We start from the raw sequence: 18,060 nt of genomic DNA, 5'->3' as shown, positions 1-18,060 counted from the left end.
GCATGCACCGGCCACCACAGAGCACTCATGCCTTGAGTATTGAGAAGTTGATTTATGAGTGGAGTTGTGTTCTCACGCAGAGGCCTCAAGAGTCTGGCCACCGCAGACACGCCTAGTATGGGAAAATTTCAAAGTGAGGATAGTGATTTGCCGGTGGGACCTAAGCTAGCCGAGGTCAAATTTTCAGAGAGAAATTCAAAAATTGGAAAAAGGGGCGTGTGTTTTACCGGGGAGACGGCCAGCGGTCGCAAACCCAAAAAACACACTTAGCATCAAAATATAACACGATAATCCCTTATTTCCATTTCAATTCCTCATTTCTTCTTCTTCTTTCCTCCTTATTTTTTCCCCCTTTCTAACCCTAACTCCCTCAAATCTCCACCAAACTTCAATCAACCTTCACCAATCACCTCCAATCTTCACTATGGCCGGAAGAAGGACAAGAGCGGATGTAGCAAGGGATCAAGCGGAGTTGATTGCTCGAGCCGCAAGTGATACAAATCCCGATCCGGACTTTCCTACGGTTGAGTTTGCCACACAAACTCAGAAGGGTAAGTTTATTCTCTTCAAAAATCGCCCCCTCACCCCGACTAAGTTTTTACATCATCCCTTCTTATCGACCCTCGGGATAGCTAGGGAGACGGAAGCTATCTTTACGGGGTGTGGCATGAGGGGAATATTTACAATGCATGAGTATACTTACCCCCGCATCACTTGGGAATTTTTGAGTAGTCTACCGATTACAAAGCACCGGCAATCGAATATGGTGGCTACCCTTAGCTTTCGTCTCATGAACCGGGAGCACAATATTACTTTGGGTCGGTTGGCTAGCATGTTTGGGTTAGAAAATGCACCGTCACATAACCCACCCGCTGATTTTCACTATTCCCGAGTATGGAAAGCGATTTCGGGCCTTGATGATAAAGTTGTGGTGAAAAAGCCCGCGATTAGTTGCCACAACCCCGTCATTCGGGTGTGGCATAGATGCATGGGTTGCCTTCCATGTAGCGCCCTTGTTTTATGTCGTAGGCTCGACCAAGTAAACAAGCCAACAATTTTCATGGTGAGGACGAAAAAGCTTAATTGACTAGAAAGGTTTCAAGGATCTTCATTTCCTTTTGGACGGGATTGCCAACGTGATAGTGCTTTAATATTTGACCGTTTACTTTAAAAGTTCGGTCTCCCTGGCTTATTTCAACCGCCCCATGAGGGAAAGATCGGACAACGGTGAAGGGTCCGGTCCACTTCGACCTCAACTTTCCGGAAAAGAACTTCAAGCGGGTATCATATAGAAGAACCAATTCACCCTCCTTGAACTCTCTCCTTATTATGCACTTGTCGTGAAATCTTTTCGTCCTTTCTTTGTACAACTTAGCATTCTCATAGGCTTCTAGCCTAAATTCCTCCAATTCATTCAAATCAAGAAGTCTTTTCTCACCGGCCGTCTTCAAGTCATAGTTGAGATGCTTGATGGCCCAATATGCCTTGTGTTCAAGTTCCACCGGCAAATGACAAGCCTTGCCATACACCAATCGGAATGGTGAGGTACCGATCGGTGTTTTGAAGGCCGTCCGGTAAGCCCACAAAGCATCATCAATCTTCAAGGACCAATCCTTTCTTGACTTGTTCACGGTTCTTTCGAGTATAGTCTTCAACTCTCGGTTGGAAATCTCGGCTTGCCCATTAGCTTGAGGATGGTAGGCAAGACTCTTCCTTTGTTGCACACCATACTTTTTCAACAAAGCTTCTAATGCTCTCTCTCCGAAATGCGTACCACGATTGCTAATGAGGACTCTCTGGACCCCAAACCTTGGAAAAATGATCTTTTGAAGCAGCTTGATCACTTCCTTAGCATCACAAGTCTTGGTCGGGATCGCCTCAACCCATTTGCTTACATAGTCGACCGCCACAAGTATGTACTCATTTCCGAACGATGATGGGAAGGGACCTTGATAATCTATCCCCCACACATCAAAAAGCTCAACCTGAAGCATGAAATTCATTGGCATTTCATGTTTCCTTGTGATATTTCCACTCCTTTGACATTTATCACATCCTTTAACATAAAAGGCAACGTCACGGAATAGAGAGGGCCAAAAGAAACCGCATTGAAGTACTTTAGCGGCCGTTTTCTTGGAATTTGCATGGCCACCACAAGGTAAGTCATGGCAATGGCTCATTATGGAGGTAGCTTCCTCTCTCGGAACACACCTTCTTATCATCCCATCGGCACAAGACTTATACAAACATGGGTCATCCCAATAATAGTGTTTCACATCATGAAAGAACTTCTTCTTCTTGTGATAGTCATAATCATGAGGGATTATCCCGGAGACCAAATAATTGACAATATCCGCATACCACGGTGTTTCACCCAAGCTTAGGGACAACAAGTGGTCATCAGGCAAATAATAATTGATAGGGAGCCCATTGTCAACATTGAGGTTGATTAGCCGGGACAAATGGTCGGCCACCACATTTTCAACTCCTTTCTTATCCCGAATTTCCATGTCAAACTCTTGGAGAAGTAATATCCACCTAATCAACCGAGGCTTGGACTCCTTCTTGATGAGCAAGTGTCTCAAAGCAACATGATCGGTGAACACTATAACCTTAGCTCCCACCAAGTATTTCGGGAACTTCTCCATAGCAAAAACCACGGCCAAGAGCTCATTTTCCGTTGTTGAGTAATTTGTTTGAGCGTCATCAAGAGTTTTGCTTGCATAATGAATTGCATGCACCTTTCCATCCTTCCTTTGGCCTAAAACCGCGCCCAAGGCATGATCGCTCGCATCGCACATTAACTCAAACGGCAAGCTCCAATCCGGAGGTTGTATGATTGGAGCACTTGTCAAAGCTTCCTTCAACCTATTAAAAGCATCAAGACATCGGTTAGAGAACACGAAAGGAGTATCTTTGGCTAACAACTCGGTCAAAGGTCTCGCGATCTTTGAGAAGTCCTTGATGAAGCGGCGATAAAAGCCCGCATGTCCAAGGAAACTTCTCACCCCCTTGACATTGGTGGGAGGTGGGAGACTAGCAATCGCCTCAATCTTAGCCTTATCAACTTCTATTCCACGATTTGACACTATGTGTCCCAACACAACACCTTCTTGTACCATAAAATGGCATTTCTCCCAATTAAGTACAAGGTGAGACTCTTGACACTTGCTCAAAACTTTCTCCAAATTCATTAAACAACTTTCAAAACTTTTCCCAACAACCGAGAAATCATCCATGAAAACTTCCATTTCTTGTTCAATGAAATCGGAGAAAATTGACATCATAGCTCTTTGAAAGGTAGATGGAGCATTACATAGCCCAAATGGCATCCTCCTATATGCATAGGTGCCAAATGGACAAGTAAAGGTGGTCTTTTCTTGGTCACTTGGATGGATAGGGATTTGGAAAAATCCCGAATAGCCATCCAAGAAGCAAAAATAGTTGTGTTGAGCTAATCTTTCTAGCATTTGATCCATGAACGGTAAGGGGAAGTGATCCTTCCGGGTGGATTTGTTCAACTTCCTATAGTCCACACACATTCTCCACCCGGTTACCGTCCTTGTAGGAATCAATTCATTCTTGTCATTTCGCACTACCGTCATGCCTCCTTTTTTGGGAACTACATGAACCGGGCTTACCCACCTACTATCCGAAATAGGATAGATAATGTCGGCGTCAAGTAGCTTAAGGACCTATTTCCTTACAACCTCTTTCATTATGGGATTAAGCCTTCTTTGTGCCTCTATTGAGGATGCATCCTCATTTTCAAGTAAAATTTTGTGAGTGCACAAAGAGGGACTAATCCCCTTGAGGTCACCAATAGTGTACCCAAGAACACCCTTGAACCTTTTGAGCAAAGAAATTAGTTTTGAGGTTTGGGTGTCATCAAGTGCACTATTGATGATGACGGGAAAAGTGGAATTATCACCGAGAAATTCATATTTCAAAGAAGAGGGAAGAGGTTTAAGTTCAACCGTAGGAGGAGGCGTGGAACTCTCCTCCTTCTTACCGACTTCCAACACTTCAAACTTGGGAGCTTGTTCATGAATTGAAGCCGAATCCAACATCCATACATATGCAAGAGTCTCAACATCTTTGTCATCGACCTCATACCCACTAACAAGACAAGTCTCCAAAGGATCCATAGAGAAAGCTTTTGGGTCATGCTCCTCCATGGGATTCTCAAGAATGTCTACAATGCAACAAGTGTCACCTAGAGATGGAGCTTCCATGGACTTGTGGAGTTCAAATTCCACTCTATCTTCACCCATTTGCAAAGATAGCTTGCCACTCTTTACATCGATCATAGCTCCACCGGTGGCAAGACAAGGTCGCCCCAAAATAATAGGCACATTGTAATCCTCGGGCATATCCATAACAAAGAAATCACATGGTATGACAAGCTTCCCAACAACCAAGGGTACATCTTCAATCACACCTATGGGAAATTTAACCGACCGATCGGCAAGTTGAAGTGAAACTCTAGTAGGTTTCAAATCTCCCAAATCAAGCCTCTTGAATATTGAAAGTGGCATGAGGCTCACACTAGCCCCCAAATCACACAAAGCTCTTTTAATAGCCACCCCTTGGATAGAACAAGGAATAGAGAAGCTACCCGGATCTTCTAGCTTGTTTGGAAGCTTGTTGGTGTGAGTAAGAATAGCACTACATTCCTTAGAGAGGTTGATGGTTTGCACCTCTCCATTCTTCTTCTTCAAAGTGACAAGTTCCTTAAGAAACTTGCCATAAGATGGAATTTCGGTAATCATATCAAGGAAAGGAATAGTGACATTCATTCCCTTCAAGATCTCAACAAACTTCTCATATTTCTTTTCAAGCCTAGGCCTTGCAAGCCTTTGTGGACAGGGTACTGGTGCTACATACTCCCTTGGTGGAGGAGTACATTCTTTGGCCTTAGTTGCGATAGGCTCATCTTGCTTTGGAGGATCAACCATCTCCACCTCATTAGACTTCTCCACCATAATCTCATCTTCTTCCACAACTTCAACTGGGTGCTCTTTCACTACTTCACTAGACACCCTCTTCCTCTTCCACTTAGGAGATTTCTCAACCTCCTCCAATTGCTTTCCACTCCTCAAAAATACCGCACTCACCTCCCTTGGGTTAACCGTATTACCCGGAAACTTCCCCGGATTTTGAGCCAATTGACTCAATTGTTGAGAAATTTGGGCCACATGAGTTTCCGTAGCCTTTTGGGATGCTCGTATTTCATCATTAACCCGGTTTTGTGAGGCAATGTGGTTATCAAGCTTTGAGTCGGATTTTTGATTTGCAATAACCAATTGTTCAAAGGCTTGTTCCCAAGATGGTTTTTGAGAGGTTTGGAAGTTTTGGTTTTGTTGTTGGAAATTTTGGTTTTGTTGTTGATTGGAATTTTGTCCCTTGAAACCTCCAAATGGTTGTTGGTTTTGGGTGATAAATTGTTTCCCTTGGAAACCGGGTGGAATTTGTCTTTGGAATTGAGAGTTTTGATTGAACCTTTGTTGTTGTTGAGGTTGGGAAGTGGTTGGATTTTGAATGTTTTGTGAAGCATAAGACAAGAAAGGATGAGTTCTTTTTCCATTGACAAATTGGTTGTTGTTATTGTTGTTGAACCCTTGCCTTGCACTAGTGGATTCCTAAATTCCATTTGCTTGCTCATAGCATTCCTCTTGGAGGGGTGCAATCAAGGGACACCCAATGGTAGTGTGCCCTTGTTCACCACACAACTCACACGACAAGACTTGCCTCATATCGGAGCCTTTAGGTTTTGAATTTAGCAAAGCAACTTGTTGGGTGAGTTCATCTAGCATCCCCTTAACTTCCACATTCAAAACCGAATTAGAATCCTTGTTCTTGCCTTTTCTTGATTGCCTATCACTTCTCCATTCCATAGTTCTTGAGGCCATCTCCTCAATTAGCTCTTTTGCCGCTTTATGCCCCAAAATGTCCAAGGCACCTTTTCCCGATCCCGCATCCAATGAAAGCCGAAGGTCTTGAGTCAACCCTTTGTAAAAATTGTTCACTAGCTCGGCCTCGGAGATGCCATGGTGAGGGCATAACCGTTGGAGCTTTTTATACCGTTCCCATGCCTCATATAAGGTCTCATCCTCTTCTTGAGTAAAGCTTTGTAGTTCGCTCTTGACTTTGGCCGTTCTTGAGGGTGGGAAATATTTGTTCAAAAATGCCGAAGCCAACTCATCCCATGTCTTGAAGGAATCCGGGTCACAATTCTTCAACCAATCCTTAGCCGAACCCCTAAGTGAACGGGGGAACAACCTAAGGCGTACCGCGTCATCGGAGACCCCATTTGACTTGTACATATCACAATTTTCAAGAAACTCATTTAGATGATCGTTTGGGTTCTCCAAGGGACTTCCTCCAAATTGGTTGTCTTGAACAAGGTTGAGCAAGACATTTTTGATTTCAAAGTTATTAGCTTGAATTCTCGGCCTTTGGATGCTTGGATTGACTATGTGCTTAGGAGCCATAGTCTCTCTTATCGGAACCGGATCACCCATGGTGTTAGGTTCTTCTTCTAAAACCCCAAAAGGATTTTCAAACACTTCGGTAGCTTCTTGGTGATTAACTTCTTCAATAGGTGGTGTATCAAGTAAACCCCTTCTTCTTAATGAATTAAGTCTTCTTGCCGTGGCTTCAATTTCGCGGTCAAGTTGATATGTTGGTTGACCTCTTCTTCGTCGCCTACTCATGCAAAAGACCTAAGCACTTGAAAGAAAGGATTAGTAACAAAGGACTTAGTCTAAACTAGAACAAAAACGATTAATATCAAACCGTACTCCCCGGCAACGGCGCCAAAAACTTGATGGTCTCAAGTTAAACCTCGCAAGTGCACGATTTTATCGTTGTACACTTTAAAGGGTCGATCCCACAAGGAGTAGGTGGAGTACTAATCGTTCTAATTCACAAGCTTAGCTAAGTCGATAAATAACAAAGATGGAGGTAACAAACTAGCACTAAACTAACAAATTTAAAGACTATAAACTAGACAAGATAAGAACAAGCTAAAAGATAAGGGATAGATCAAATAAAGAGAAGGACTAGAACTCGGTTCTCCCACTAATATAAGTAATTCCACATACTAATCGTCTCGGCTAATCAAAAGGGGTAGAAAGGTAAGGGGGAGATGGCTCTAATTCGCCTAGAACCTCCCTTCCGGGTTCGCAAAAGGACACTAGCTACTCCAACTAACCCCCCTCCCGGGTTCGAAAGTTGGTATTCCTAACTCAAAACCCAACAACCACGAAAACATGCATTTTTCCACGGAGGTCAGGAATTTGGTCAAGATCATTAAGTACTCATCGTATTCCGGGTCATCCCACTCCTCCTTCCGGAGGTCGATTTCAAACGCTAGTCTAGAGGCACCCTCCCTCGGTTCTCCCTTCCGGTCTCAACCTTAGTCGGTTACAAGGTCAAATTTCGGGTATCCAACTTACAACCTAACCAACTTCCGTTGGTGGTCAAGGGTCACAAGTCGACACTACCCAAAACCCAAACCTTAAACAAGCAAAATCCTCTAAACTACCCTCACCAATTTTCCCCACAAATTAGCCTTAATGATAATTAGTTAGTGAAATTACCCATATCGGGTCAAATCATGTCTCTAAAGGCTAAATAAACAACAAAGATGGAGTCTTTAAACATAAACATGGGTGGAAGATGAATTCTACTTCTAAACATTCAACAATCCAACAATAATTAAGAGGAAAGATGGTTTAATCTAATAACAAGGATGAACAAACTAAAAGACACAATCAACTCAAAGATTAAGTCTTTGAGGACAACTAGCAAGGGTGAACAAAGGGAAAGAGAAATAAAGAAAAGATGAACAATGAAAAGATTAACAATGGTGAAAACAACAACAATTAAACAACAAAGATGCAAATTTATCAAAAACAATCAAACAAACTTGAAGGAAGAACAAATGTAAACAAATGAAAATAAGGAGAGAAATAATACCAATCAAATAGTAAGAAAGGAATTAGGATAGAAAATTAAAGAAAGGGGAACCTTCAATTCTTCTTACAACCCAACTCCAATTACTAATTAATTGAAGAACTAGTCTAATTAAGGAATGATTAACAAAATGATTAACAAAGTTTGAAACTTGGAAAGGGAAATATTCTTAGATCTAGGGTTGTGTGTACAAGGGGTTTAAGGAGGGGGTATTTATAGGCTTGTATAAGATTAAGAAGAAAAGAGGAGGAAAAGAGAGAAAAAGCCCAAATTCGTTCTTTCTTTGCGTTCTCTGGGGACCAGAAGTTGCACGGCGCTCCTACCGTGCGAGAACTGTGCATTAAATAAAACATCGGCAAGTGTGTTACTGCCGGTGGACCAGTGCCCGCCTGCGTGAACACTACCTTCGTGTCTTCTTCTTCTTCCTTGAAGTGTGTTATACGGGTTGACCGGGCCGCAGGTGCTCCTCCCGGCAGCGAGGTCAAGCTTCCTTTTCCTCTAAATCTTCAATTAATTCGTCTGCTTGTGTTCTACTGGTGGGCAGTGCGGTCTGTAGGCAAAACACGAGACTCGGTCAATTCTTCAATTTCTTTGGCAATTCTCTGGGGTGTGTTCTGTCGGTGGCTAGACCGGCTGCCGGTCTGCCGGCAGAACACTGCCATCAGCATTTCTCCACCTCTTCTTCATGTAAAGGCAATGGGATGCCTTTCTTGCCCCAATTCCTCTATACTCGGATCGGTTCCTGCAAAAGGATACACAAAATAACAAGTACGGGGATTGGGCACAAAATGCAAGGAAAACCACCCGAAACCGACTCGATACGAGTCGGTATGCATAAAAGAAAGAGGGGAATTAGAAGTAAATTAATCGTATATCACATTGTCATAGGCATTGTGCCTAAGCTCTTCCAATTCTTGAATTTGAAGCTTTCGGTGCAATCCCGCCTCATCGACATTTTGATTGAAAGCTTTGATTGCCCAATAGGCTTTGTGTTCAACTTCTACGGGAAGGTGGCATCCCTTCCCATAAATTAGCCTATATGGAGACATGTCGATTGGGGTCTTATAAGCCGTTCTATAAGCCCATAGAGCATCTTCAAGCCTCTTGCTCCAATCTTTTCGGTCGCGATTGACCGTTCTTTCCAAGATATGTTTAATCTCCCGGTTAGAGACTTAAAGCTTGGCCGTTTGTTTGGGGGTGATAGGCCGTAGAAACCTTGTGGAGCACACCATATTTTTGAAGCAAGGTTGAGATCACCTTGTTGCAAAAATGAGTTCCCCTATCACTAACAATGGCTTTCGGGAAGCCGAACCTTGAAAATATATTGCTCTTGACAAATGCTTTCACCGTCTTTGCATCATCACATTTCGTGGGAATGGCTTCCACCCACTTAGACACGTAATCAACCGCCAAGAGGATGTAGAGGTATCCATAAGAATTAGGGAATGGCCCCATGAAGTCTATTCCCCAAACATCGAAAATTTCCAAATAAAGCATCGGTTGTTGGGGCATTTCGTTTCTACGTGATATGTTGCCAAAACGTTGGCATCTATCGCAAGTATTGACGAAAGTATGAGCATCTTTGAACAACTTGGGCCAATAGAACCCGCACTCTAGGATCTTCCGTGCCGTTCTATGAGGCCCAAAGTGACCCCCACAAGCGTACTCGTGGCAATGTTTGAGGATAGATGGAATTTCTACATCCGGTACACAACGCCGAATGACTTGATCTTGGCACATCTTCCATAGGTATGGTTCATCCCATATGTAGAATCTAGAATCGGCATTTATCCTATTCCTTTGACTTGATGAGAGTGAGGTTGGAAACTTCTTTGTTACCATATAGTTGACAAGGTTAGCATACCAAGGCTCAACGACCTTCATAGAATATAGAGATTCAAGTGGTAAGCTACCGTCCACTACTCCCATGGTCTTCACTAGATCCTCATTGATGTGAAGCCTACTCAAATGGTCGGCTACCACATTAGCACTCCCTTGCTTGTCTTTGATCTCGATATCAAACTCACTCAACAAAAGAACCCATCTCATTAGCCTTGCTTTGGTGTCTTTCTTGTCTACAAGTTGTCTTATAGACTTGTGGTCGGTATAAATGATGACCTTGGCACCCAAGAGATAAGCCCGGAACTTTTCAATGGCATACACCACCGCCAAGAATTCATTCTCCGTGGTGGTGTATTTCCGTTGAGCATCATTCAAAAGTGAAGAAGCATATTGTATCACATGAGCAACCTTCCCGTCCCTTTGGCCTAAAACCGCGCCAAGGGCATAATCACTAGCATCGGTCATGATTTCAAAAGGGAGGTCCCATCTTGGAGCTTGAATTATCGGGGCCGTCACAAGCTTTTCTTTCAAAGAATCGAATGCCAACCTACACGCATCATCAAAAACAAACTCCACATCCTTGTGCAAAAGCTTGCACAAGGGGTAAGCAATCTTGGAGAAGTCCTTAATAAATCGACGGTAGAAGCCCGCGTGTCCTAGGAACGACCTTATCTCCCGAGTATTAGTAGGATATGGCAAGGTTTTTATCACTTCAACCTTAGCCACATCCACCTCAATCCTTCTCTTTGAGACTATGTGACCTAACACGATGCCGCTTTTAACAATAAAGTGACATTTTTCGGAATTCAACACAAGGTGTGACTCCGTGCATCGTGATAGAACCATAGTTAGGTGGTCCAAGCAAGCTTCAAAATTGTCTCCATGGACGGTGAAGTCGTCCATGAAGACCTCTAAGACTCTTTCTACAAGATCCGAGAAAAGACTCACCATACAACGTTGAAATGTACCCGGAGCATTACACAAACCGAAGGGCATCCTTCGGTATGCATATGTTCCGAAAGGGCATGTGAATGTTGTCTTGGATTTGATCCTCCGGACGTATGGGAATTTGAAAGTATCCGGAATATCCGTCCAAGAAACAATAGAATTCCTTCCCCCCTAGCCTCTCTAGCATTTGGTCTAGAAAGGGTAAAGGGAAATGATCTTTGAAAGTCACGGCATTTAGGCGGCGATAATCGATGCAAACTCTCCACCCGGTTTGAATCCGGGTGGGAATTAAAGCTCCTTCTTTGCCCTCGATTACCGTCACACCACCCTTTTTAGGTACACATTGAGTGGGACTTACCCATTGAGAATCGCTAATGGGGTAGATGATTCCCATTTGGAGTAGTTTGATGATCTCTTCCTTCACCACCTCCATCATTGGTGGGTTCAATCTTCTTTGTGGTTGCCGAACCGGCTTTGCTTTCCCTTCCAACCGGATCTTGTGCATGCATACGCTTGGGCTTATCCCTTAAGATCCGCAATGCTCCACCCAAAAGCTTCCTTGTATTTGTGCAATACATCCACCAATCTCCTTTCTTGATCACCCTCAAGTTGGTTTGAAATTATGAGGGGTAGAGTGTTATTTTCCCCAAGAAAAACGTACTTCAAGTGGTCGGGGAGTGGTTTTAGATTGGGGGTGGGTGGCTTAATAATGGATGGGAGTGGTCTTTCGAGGGAGGCCTCTAGGGGAAGGAATTTGGATTGGTAGTCATAAGAAGAGGAAGAAAAACAAGACTTCGGGAATCGAGAATCTGCGCAGTCGCTGCTGGTGAGTCACAGCAGTCGCGCCAAAGCTTGCGCTTGTCGCGCTGGGCTCGACATTTCCTACTCAATTTCTTTTTCTTCCTTTGATTCTTCTTGTTCCGGGTGTAATTCCAGAGCAGATATTTGTTACCACTCGTAGCTTGTAGAATGATGTCCTTGCTTGAATCCTCCTTGCGGTCTCCTGAAACGATGAACAAACTTAGGGCTCGGCTTTGGCCGAGCGTACTCACTCCGACGCTCAAGTCAGTAAACTTAGAGAGGTAAGTTGTTGTTACTTGGCTAAATGCGTATTGTAGAGAGATAAGGAAGATATTACTAGATGAATAGTGGTTATTAGGTCAATTTGTGGATCCTTTCCTCAATGAAGGTTGAGGAGTATTTATAGACTTTCACCTTTTGTCACGTAGTGGCCAAGTGGCTAGCGGTGAAAAGACCGTTCTACCCTCGTAGATGGACCCATGGCAGGCCGTAGAGGGTCTTGGATATGAGTACGCGGATGTGTGCCCACCGGGTAGTTGCCAGGCCGAGACCAGTGTGACAGTAGATGGGTTGCATCGGCTAGACTGTCTAAGTTGTTGACTTTGCTGTGAATATCTTTGACCTTGCTCAATATGTTGACTTGGTCAGCGGTGCAGAATATGCCCCATCACTTCTAATGGTTCTTCCTTCTCCAATGCCTCTATATTTTCCTGCACATCATGAGACAACAAAAACCGCAACCCTTCCTTCTCGACATCGTTAGTGAGGGCTACCTCAAGTGGGTCCCTATGACTCAATAGGTAAACTCGATTTGCCAAAGGTTCAATTTTATCAAGAAAGTAGCAAAAACTCAAATCATCGGTCTTTTTCATCGTCTCATACACATTATACTTCAAAACTTTCCCTTCAAATTCCATGGTCAAATTTTCATCATACATGTCAAGTTTGGTTTTTGAGGTTTTCATGAAAGGCCTCCCTAACAAAAGGGGTGTAGCCTTGGAATCCGGTTTCATGTCCAAAACATAAAAATCGGCCGGAAACATGAATTTATCAACCTCTACCAACACATTTTCTACAAGACCCTTGGGGTGAATTGTAGAGCGGTCCGCCAATTGTATCACAACATTGGTCTTAGACAAGGGAGGCAATTCTAAGGTCTCATAAATGGAATAAGGCATGACATTAATAGAGGACCCCGAGTCTAGCATAGCTCTAGCAAAAGCTTTGCCTCCAATTGAGCACGGTATAGTTAGCATGCCCGAATCATCACACTTTTTAGGAAGATTTCGTTTGAAAATTGCCGAGACATGCCTACTAACCGTAACTCTTTCAACCCATTTCCTTGGCTTCCGTTTAGGGGTGCAAAGTTCTTTGAGAAACTTTGCATACCTAGGGACGGAGTTAATAATAGTAAAAAGAGGGGTGTTGACCTCACATTTCCTAAAAGTCTCATAAAGATCGGAGTCTTTATCAAACTTCTTGGGACTTGTGAGGGCACTAGGAAATGGTACCTCCGGTTCATATTCCTTTTCAATCTCTTCAAGTTGATCCTTTGTGTTGGTGATTCCTTTCTTTCCTTTGTCAATGCTCAAAGGACTCTTTTCTTCTTCCTCATTAGCTTTTGAAGATGTCCCTTTCTCTTGTTCAACCACAAGCTCTTCTTCAATTTGCTCTTCAATTTCAACTACCCTTTCTTGTGACTTGCCCCTTCTCTTCTTCTTGGGAGGAGATTCTAAAGTTCTCCCCTTCCTCAATGTCATAGCACTAGCATTTTCTCTAGGAGGAAATGTAGTGGAGGGGATAGAAGTGGAATTCCTTTGGTTTGCTTGGCAAGTTCTTGGGCAATTTGTCCAAGTTGGACCTCAAGGTTGGCAACCTTGGCATCACTAACACCCTTGTCGGCTTCAATCTTGTCAAACCGCTTGTTTGTTTTAACTTGCTCTTGCAAAATGTTCTTAAGCAAGTCTTGAACACTTGGTTCCTTTTGAGAATTGGTGTTGTTACCTTGATTGCCAAATTGTGATGATTGACCTTGGTTTTGGTTTCGACCTTGGTTGTTGAAATTTCCATTCCTATTTCCTTGAGAATTTGAGCCTTGACCTTGTCGGGAATTTTGGTCCCTCAAGTGGTTGAATTGGCCATTCACAAAGCTCTTTGAGGTGTCACCACCCCAACCAAGTCGAGGGTTGTCTCTACTTCCAACATTGTAAGTGTTGCCACTAGGGTCATAATTGTAATATCCTCCCCCGGAAGGATTCCTAGCATTGTAATTCTCATAACCCGTTGCACTTACATTTTCCACACCAATTCCTTCTCCAATCATAATGGGGCAAGCTTCCTCCAAATGAGGACTTTGGCAATAGTTGCATTCCACTTGATTTCTTTGACCCCCATCTTTGTTTGGATTGTTCACCATCATGTTCTTCACTAGGTGAGTTAAGTCATTCACACTTTGCTCAAGATTTTGAGTAGATGAGGAAGAGGTTCCCATTGAAGATGCATTTCTTGATCCCCTTTGACTTCTACCATAATTTCTTGTGGTTGAGGCAAGTCTCTCAATGATTTCCTTAGCATCCGTTATAGAATAATTCTCCAAACCTCCCCCGGTAGCGGAATTGACCATCCTTTGATCTTCTTGGCCTAAACCTTCATAAAAATTAACAAGAAGGTCATCCTCACTCAACCCATGGTATGGGCATTGAGCCACCAACCTCTTGAATCTTTCCCAATATTCATACATGGTTTTCCCATGGTCTTGCTCTATTGTGGTAATTGCCTTCTTTGCACGGTTGTGGCGTGAGTCGGGATAGAATTTCTCAAGGAAGGTCGCTTTCATTTCCTTCCAAGTACTTATGGACCCCGGAGTAAGATAGAAAAGTCAATCCTTGGCCGCATCCAACAAGGAAAACGGAAAGGCACGAAGCTTGAATTGATCTTCCGTCACCCCATTTGGAATGGCTCCTTCACACATCATGTGAAACTCCGATAAGTGCCGGTTAGGATCATTCCCCGCTTGCCCATGGAATTTGGGTAAGTTGTGAATGAAGAAACCCTTGAGTTCAAAGTTGGCATTTGCTCCCAAAGGAGGGTATGTGATGCATAATGGTTGTTCATCATAGTTTCTTGCCCTTATCTCCCGAATGGTTCTATTATCGTTCGTCATTCTAGGATATTGTACTACAATAGGGTCTACCGAAAGTGGTTCTTCTTCAACTTCGGCTTCCCTAGGTGGTCTTTGATACCACGGGTTCGTAAATAACCAAGAATATGCTCCGAATGAATTCTCTTCAACGGGAGTAAATTCACCACCTTGTGGGGAATTAAACATAAACCTTGACACTACACAAAACAAATTAGAACTTCCACTTACTTAAAACAACAAGAGGAATATAAAAACAACTAAGCATAAATTAACAAACTCAAGTTCTAGCTATGTTGCCCTTCCCCGGCAACGGCGCCAAAATTTGGTAGGAAATAAAGACTAGGTCGTTAAATGCTAGAATTAAACTACCAAATTAACAATTTATAAACCAAACTCGACTCTACACTATGCAATAAGAATAGTAGTAAAGGGAAGTAAGGGTCGAACCCAAGAGAAGGGATTTTTAAGCTAAAAACTTGAATTGTAAACTATTGACTACTAAAGACAAGGATATAGACAAACAATGGTTATCAACAATGACCAACAATCGATAAACATAGATAAAGGGGGGTTTTTGAGTTGATTGGTAACATGAAACAAAATGAAATTGCAATCTTAGTCTAACAAGCAATATGACAAACACTTGGTGAGTAAGATGATTCAATAATTAAGAGAACTTGGTGCAATTCTTCCTTTGTAACCAACAAATAGTAAAGTTTGACTCTTTTATAACTCTCCTCTTATTTTTAACCCAAAACTTTCAAGTCAAGATATTAACATACACAAATTAAACCATCCATGTTGTGCCAAGACAAGAAGCTATGATCAATTCTCACAAACCATACAAATGAGAAAAGACATAAAATTTCCTACTTATTGCATGAATCATTTAAACCAAATCAACATACAACAAGCTTGCTCTAAATAATCCTAGATAGATTAAACCATTTCTCTAGAATTTGCAATAGTTGGGTAAACAAGATGCAAGAGTGATCAATTCTAACATTCATCTACTCAACATAAGAATTAAGCATAAGGAAAGATCATTAAATAAATAAGAAGAGATTAAAAGAGTCTTACAATACCAAAGTTGGAGACTTTGGATGAATTACACCAAGCAAGGAAGGATTTAGCCTTCCATAGTCTTCATAAACCCAAACAATAAGGAAAGATTACAACTTTGAATGAAAATTGTCTTCTAAATTATTACAAGCTTAAAACCCTAAATATAAGATTAGATGAGATGATAGGATGGTAGATAGATGATTTAGGTTTTCAAACTCTTGGGTATATATAGGGCTTCACGAAAACCTAGAAAGATTTCCAATTAAGAAGCCCAAAAGAAGATTAGAAGCCCCGTATAATTGTGCCTTGGTGGCCGAGGTGGCGACTGCGCCGAAGTTGTTCTTGCTGCATGAATCGTGGGCGGCCACGACTGTGTTTGAGCGACTGCGCACGAGCTCGTATTTTTGGACTTCTAATTTCCAAGAGCTAGACCTCTTCAAATGCCCTCATTTCTTCTAATCTTCACTCCTACTTCTCCCAGCTGATATCTAGGTTACAAGTGAGCCTCTTGTGCCTTGTCTTAACCTTTGAAAGGTGCTCTTTGCCTCTCGGGTTCCGTGCATTAAGATCAAGTGTCCAACCGAGGTAAAATACACAAGTTACCACATCATACCCAATTGTCAAATGCTAGGAAAAGCATACTAAAAGACCCATATTAAAAGACACGAGGGTGATAAAATCACCCTCTTAGACCGACACCAAACACTACTATCAACAACATACATTCACAATGGAATTAAACCAATTAACAATTGTACAATAGCCAGAAATAACATCAAAATAATCGAGGGCTTACATTTCTAGGATTACGCAATGTTTTTGAATGGATCAAATCCTGTAGCTGAACTTTGCCAAACTTCAATCAGTTGCTGATCCTTTCTAGTAACAAACATCTTGTTTCCCCCAAATTTCAAGCTGGTAATTTTGTTACCTCCCATATCCTTAGTTTTTCCCATCAAATTCCTGTTAAACACTCTCTCATTCAACAACGTCTCGCCACTCGATTTATTAAGCACAATCTCAGACCACAACTCCAACTCTCCACTTTTACCTACAAAAACATTATTCCCATGACATTCTACTTTACATCCCAAACCCTCTTTCTTTGCACTTACCAACTTAGCGTTGTTACCTAAACAAACCCACTCGCTTTCTAGGCCGAGTTTTCTCAAATCAATATAAAACATTTCACCAGAATTCACCCCAACTTTAAACATAGCTGATAAAGAACTCGAAACAGCAACATCAGCAAAGCAATCAACTGTATCCTTCATCTCCCAAACTAAATCCCCAGACCTAATATCCCACAATTTGATACTACCTATTACCCCTGTCGGTCCGCTATGAGACCCAGATGCTAATAACAGATTTTGACTCGAAACCCAACTCAATTTTGTAGCTGGGATAGTGCCACAATCAAATTCAGCACCATAAATCTCGTTGCGGGCAATCTCAAAAACAGGCCTAAAATCACCTAAAAGATCATAAACAACGATGGCATTGGAGTTTCGCCTACTCGATTCATAACTAGCGAACAAATACTCATTGGAGGATCCTAGAGCTTGGACATTAGAATTAGATCGAGTAGAATTCTCCCAATTCAAACTCTCCTTGACAATACCGTTATCAAGATCAAGTATTTGCAACCCAGAAAAATCGGTTGCACCAGCCGCCACGACGTCCGGTGAAACGGCCAAAAGTGAATCAACAGCAACAAATTCGGTCAAAATAGTTGACTTTGTAGTCAACGACCAGTCAAAGGAAGTGATCTTGCTACCATGAGCAACATGAAGAGAGCCAGAGGAGGTGGCGGAGATGGCAGAGGGACTGTCTCTGCCATTTAATGGAAGAAGGGAAGATTTGTGGAGTGTATAAGGGTTGAATTGAGATGGGTTGGAGAGAGAATTGATCAAAAGATGGTGAATTCCGTAGAATTGGAATTCGGAAATTAGGGTTTGTGAAATTGGGGAATTTAAATAATTGGTTCTGAGAAAAGAGAGAATAATGGAGAAGAAATGAGGGTCTCTATCAATGAAGGGCACAACTGAATTTGAGTTTGAGAAAGTTGAGAGGATTGAATTAGGGGGACATTGTTTTAGGGTTTCATGAGTTGTTTGGAATAATTGACCACCCACATTTATGGTTATGATGCTACTATCTGCTTTGGGATTTAGTAACCCAGATGATGATGAAGCTTTCATTATTAAGGGAAAGCTTGGAAAGAAGACTGGGGACTGGGGACTGCAACTCTGCAACGACCCAAGTATTTAGGGATTCATAGA

At 42.3% G+C, this 18,060-nt stretch overlaps 1 protein-coding gene and 1 non-coding gene across 2 annotated transcripts in view; one reads left to right on the top strand and one right to left on the bottom strand.

Moving 5' to 3' along the window:
• LOC141653773 (BTB/POZ domain-containing protein At5g41330) overlaps positions 1-18,043 on the bottom strand; it is a 46,364-nt gene extending 28,321 nt beyond the window's left edge. The window contains exon 1 of the mRNA XM_074461620.1: positions 16,462-18,043. Coding sequence (XP_074317721.1) covers positions 16,585-17,979 — 1,395 coding nt within the window. The 5' untranslated portion in view covers positions 17,980-18,043 and the 3' untranslated portion in view covers positions 16,462-16,584. The remainder of the gene's footprint in view (positions 1-16,461) is intronic.
• Positions 6,046-6,152, top strand: LOC141654519 (small nucleolar RNA R71). Its single transcript, XR_012548077.1, has one exon. It is a non-coding gene; the product is annotated as a small nucleolar RNA R71 (small nucleolar RNA).
• Positions 18,044-18,060: the final 17 nt, after the last annotated feature.

This window comes from Silene latifolia, chromosome 4, assembly GCF_048544455.1.
Source record: "Silene latifolia isolate original U9 population chromosome 4, ASM4854445v1, whole genome shotgun sequence".
NCBI lineage: Eukaryota > Viridiplantae > Streptophyta > Magnoliopsida > Caryophyllales > Caryophyllaceae > Silene > Silene latifolia.
The sequence above is the reverse complement of the archived record's forward strand: the minus strand, read 5'-3'. Positions and strand labels throughout refer to the sequence as shown.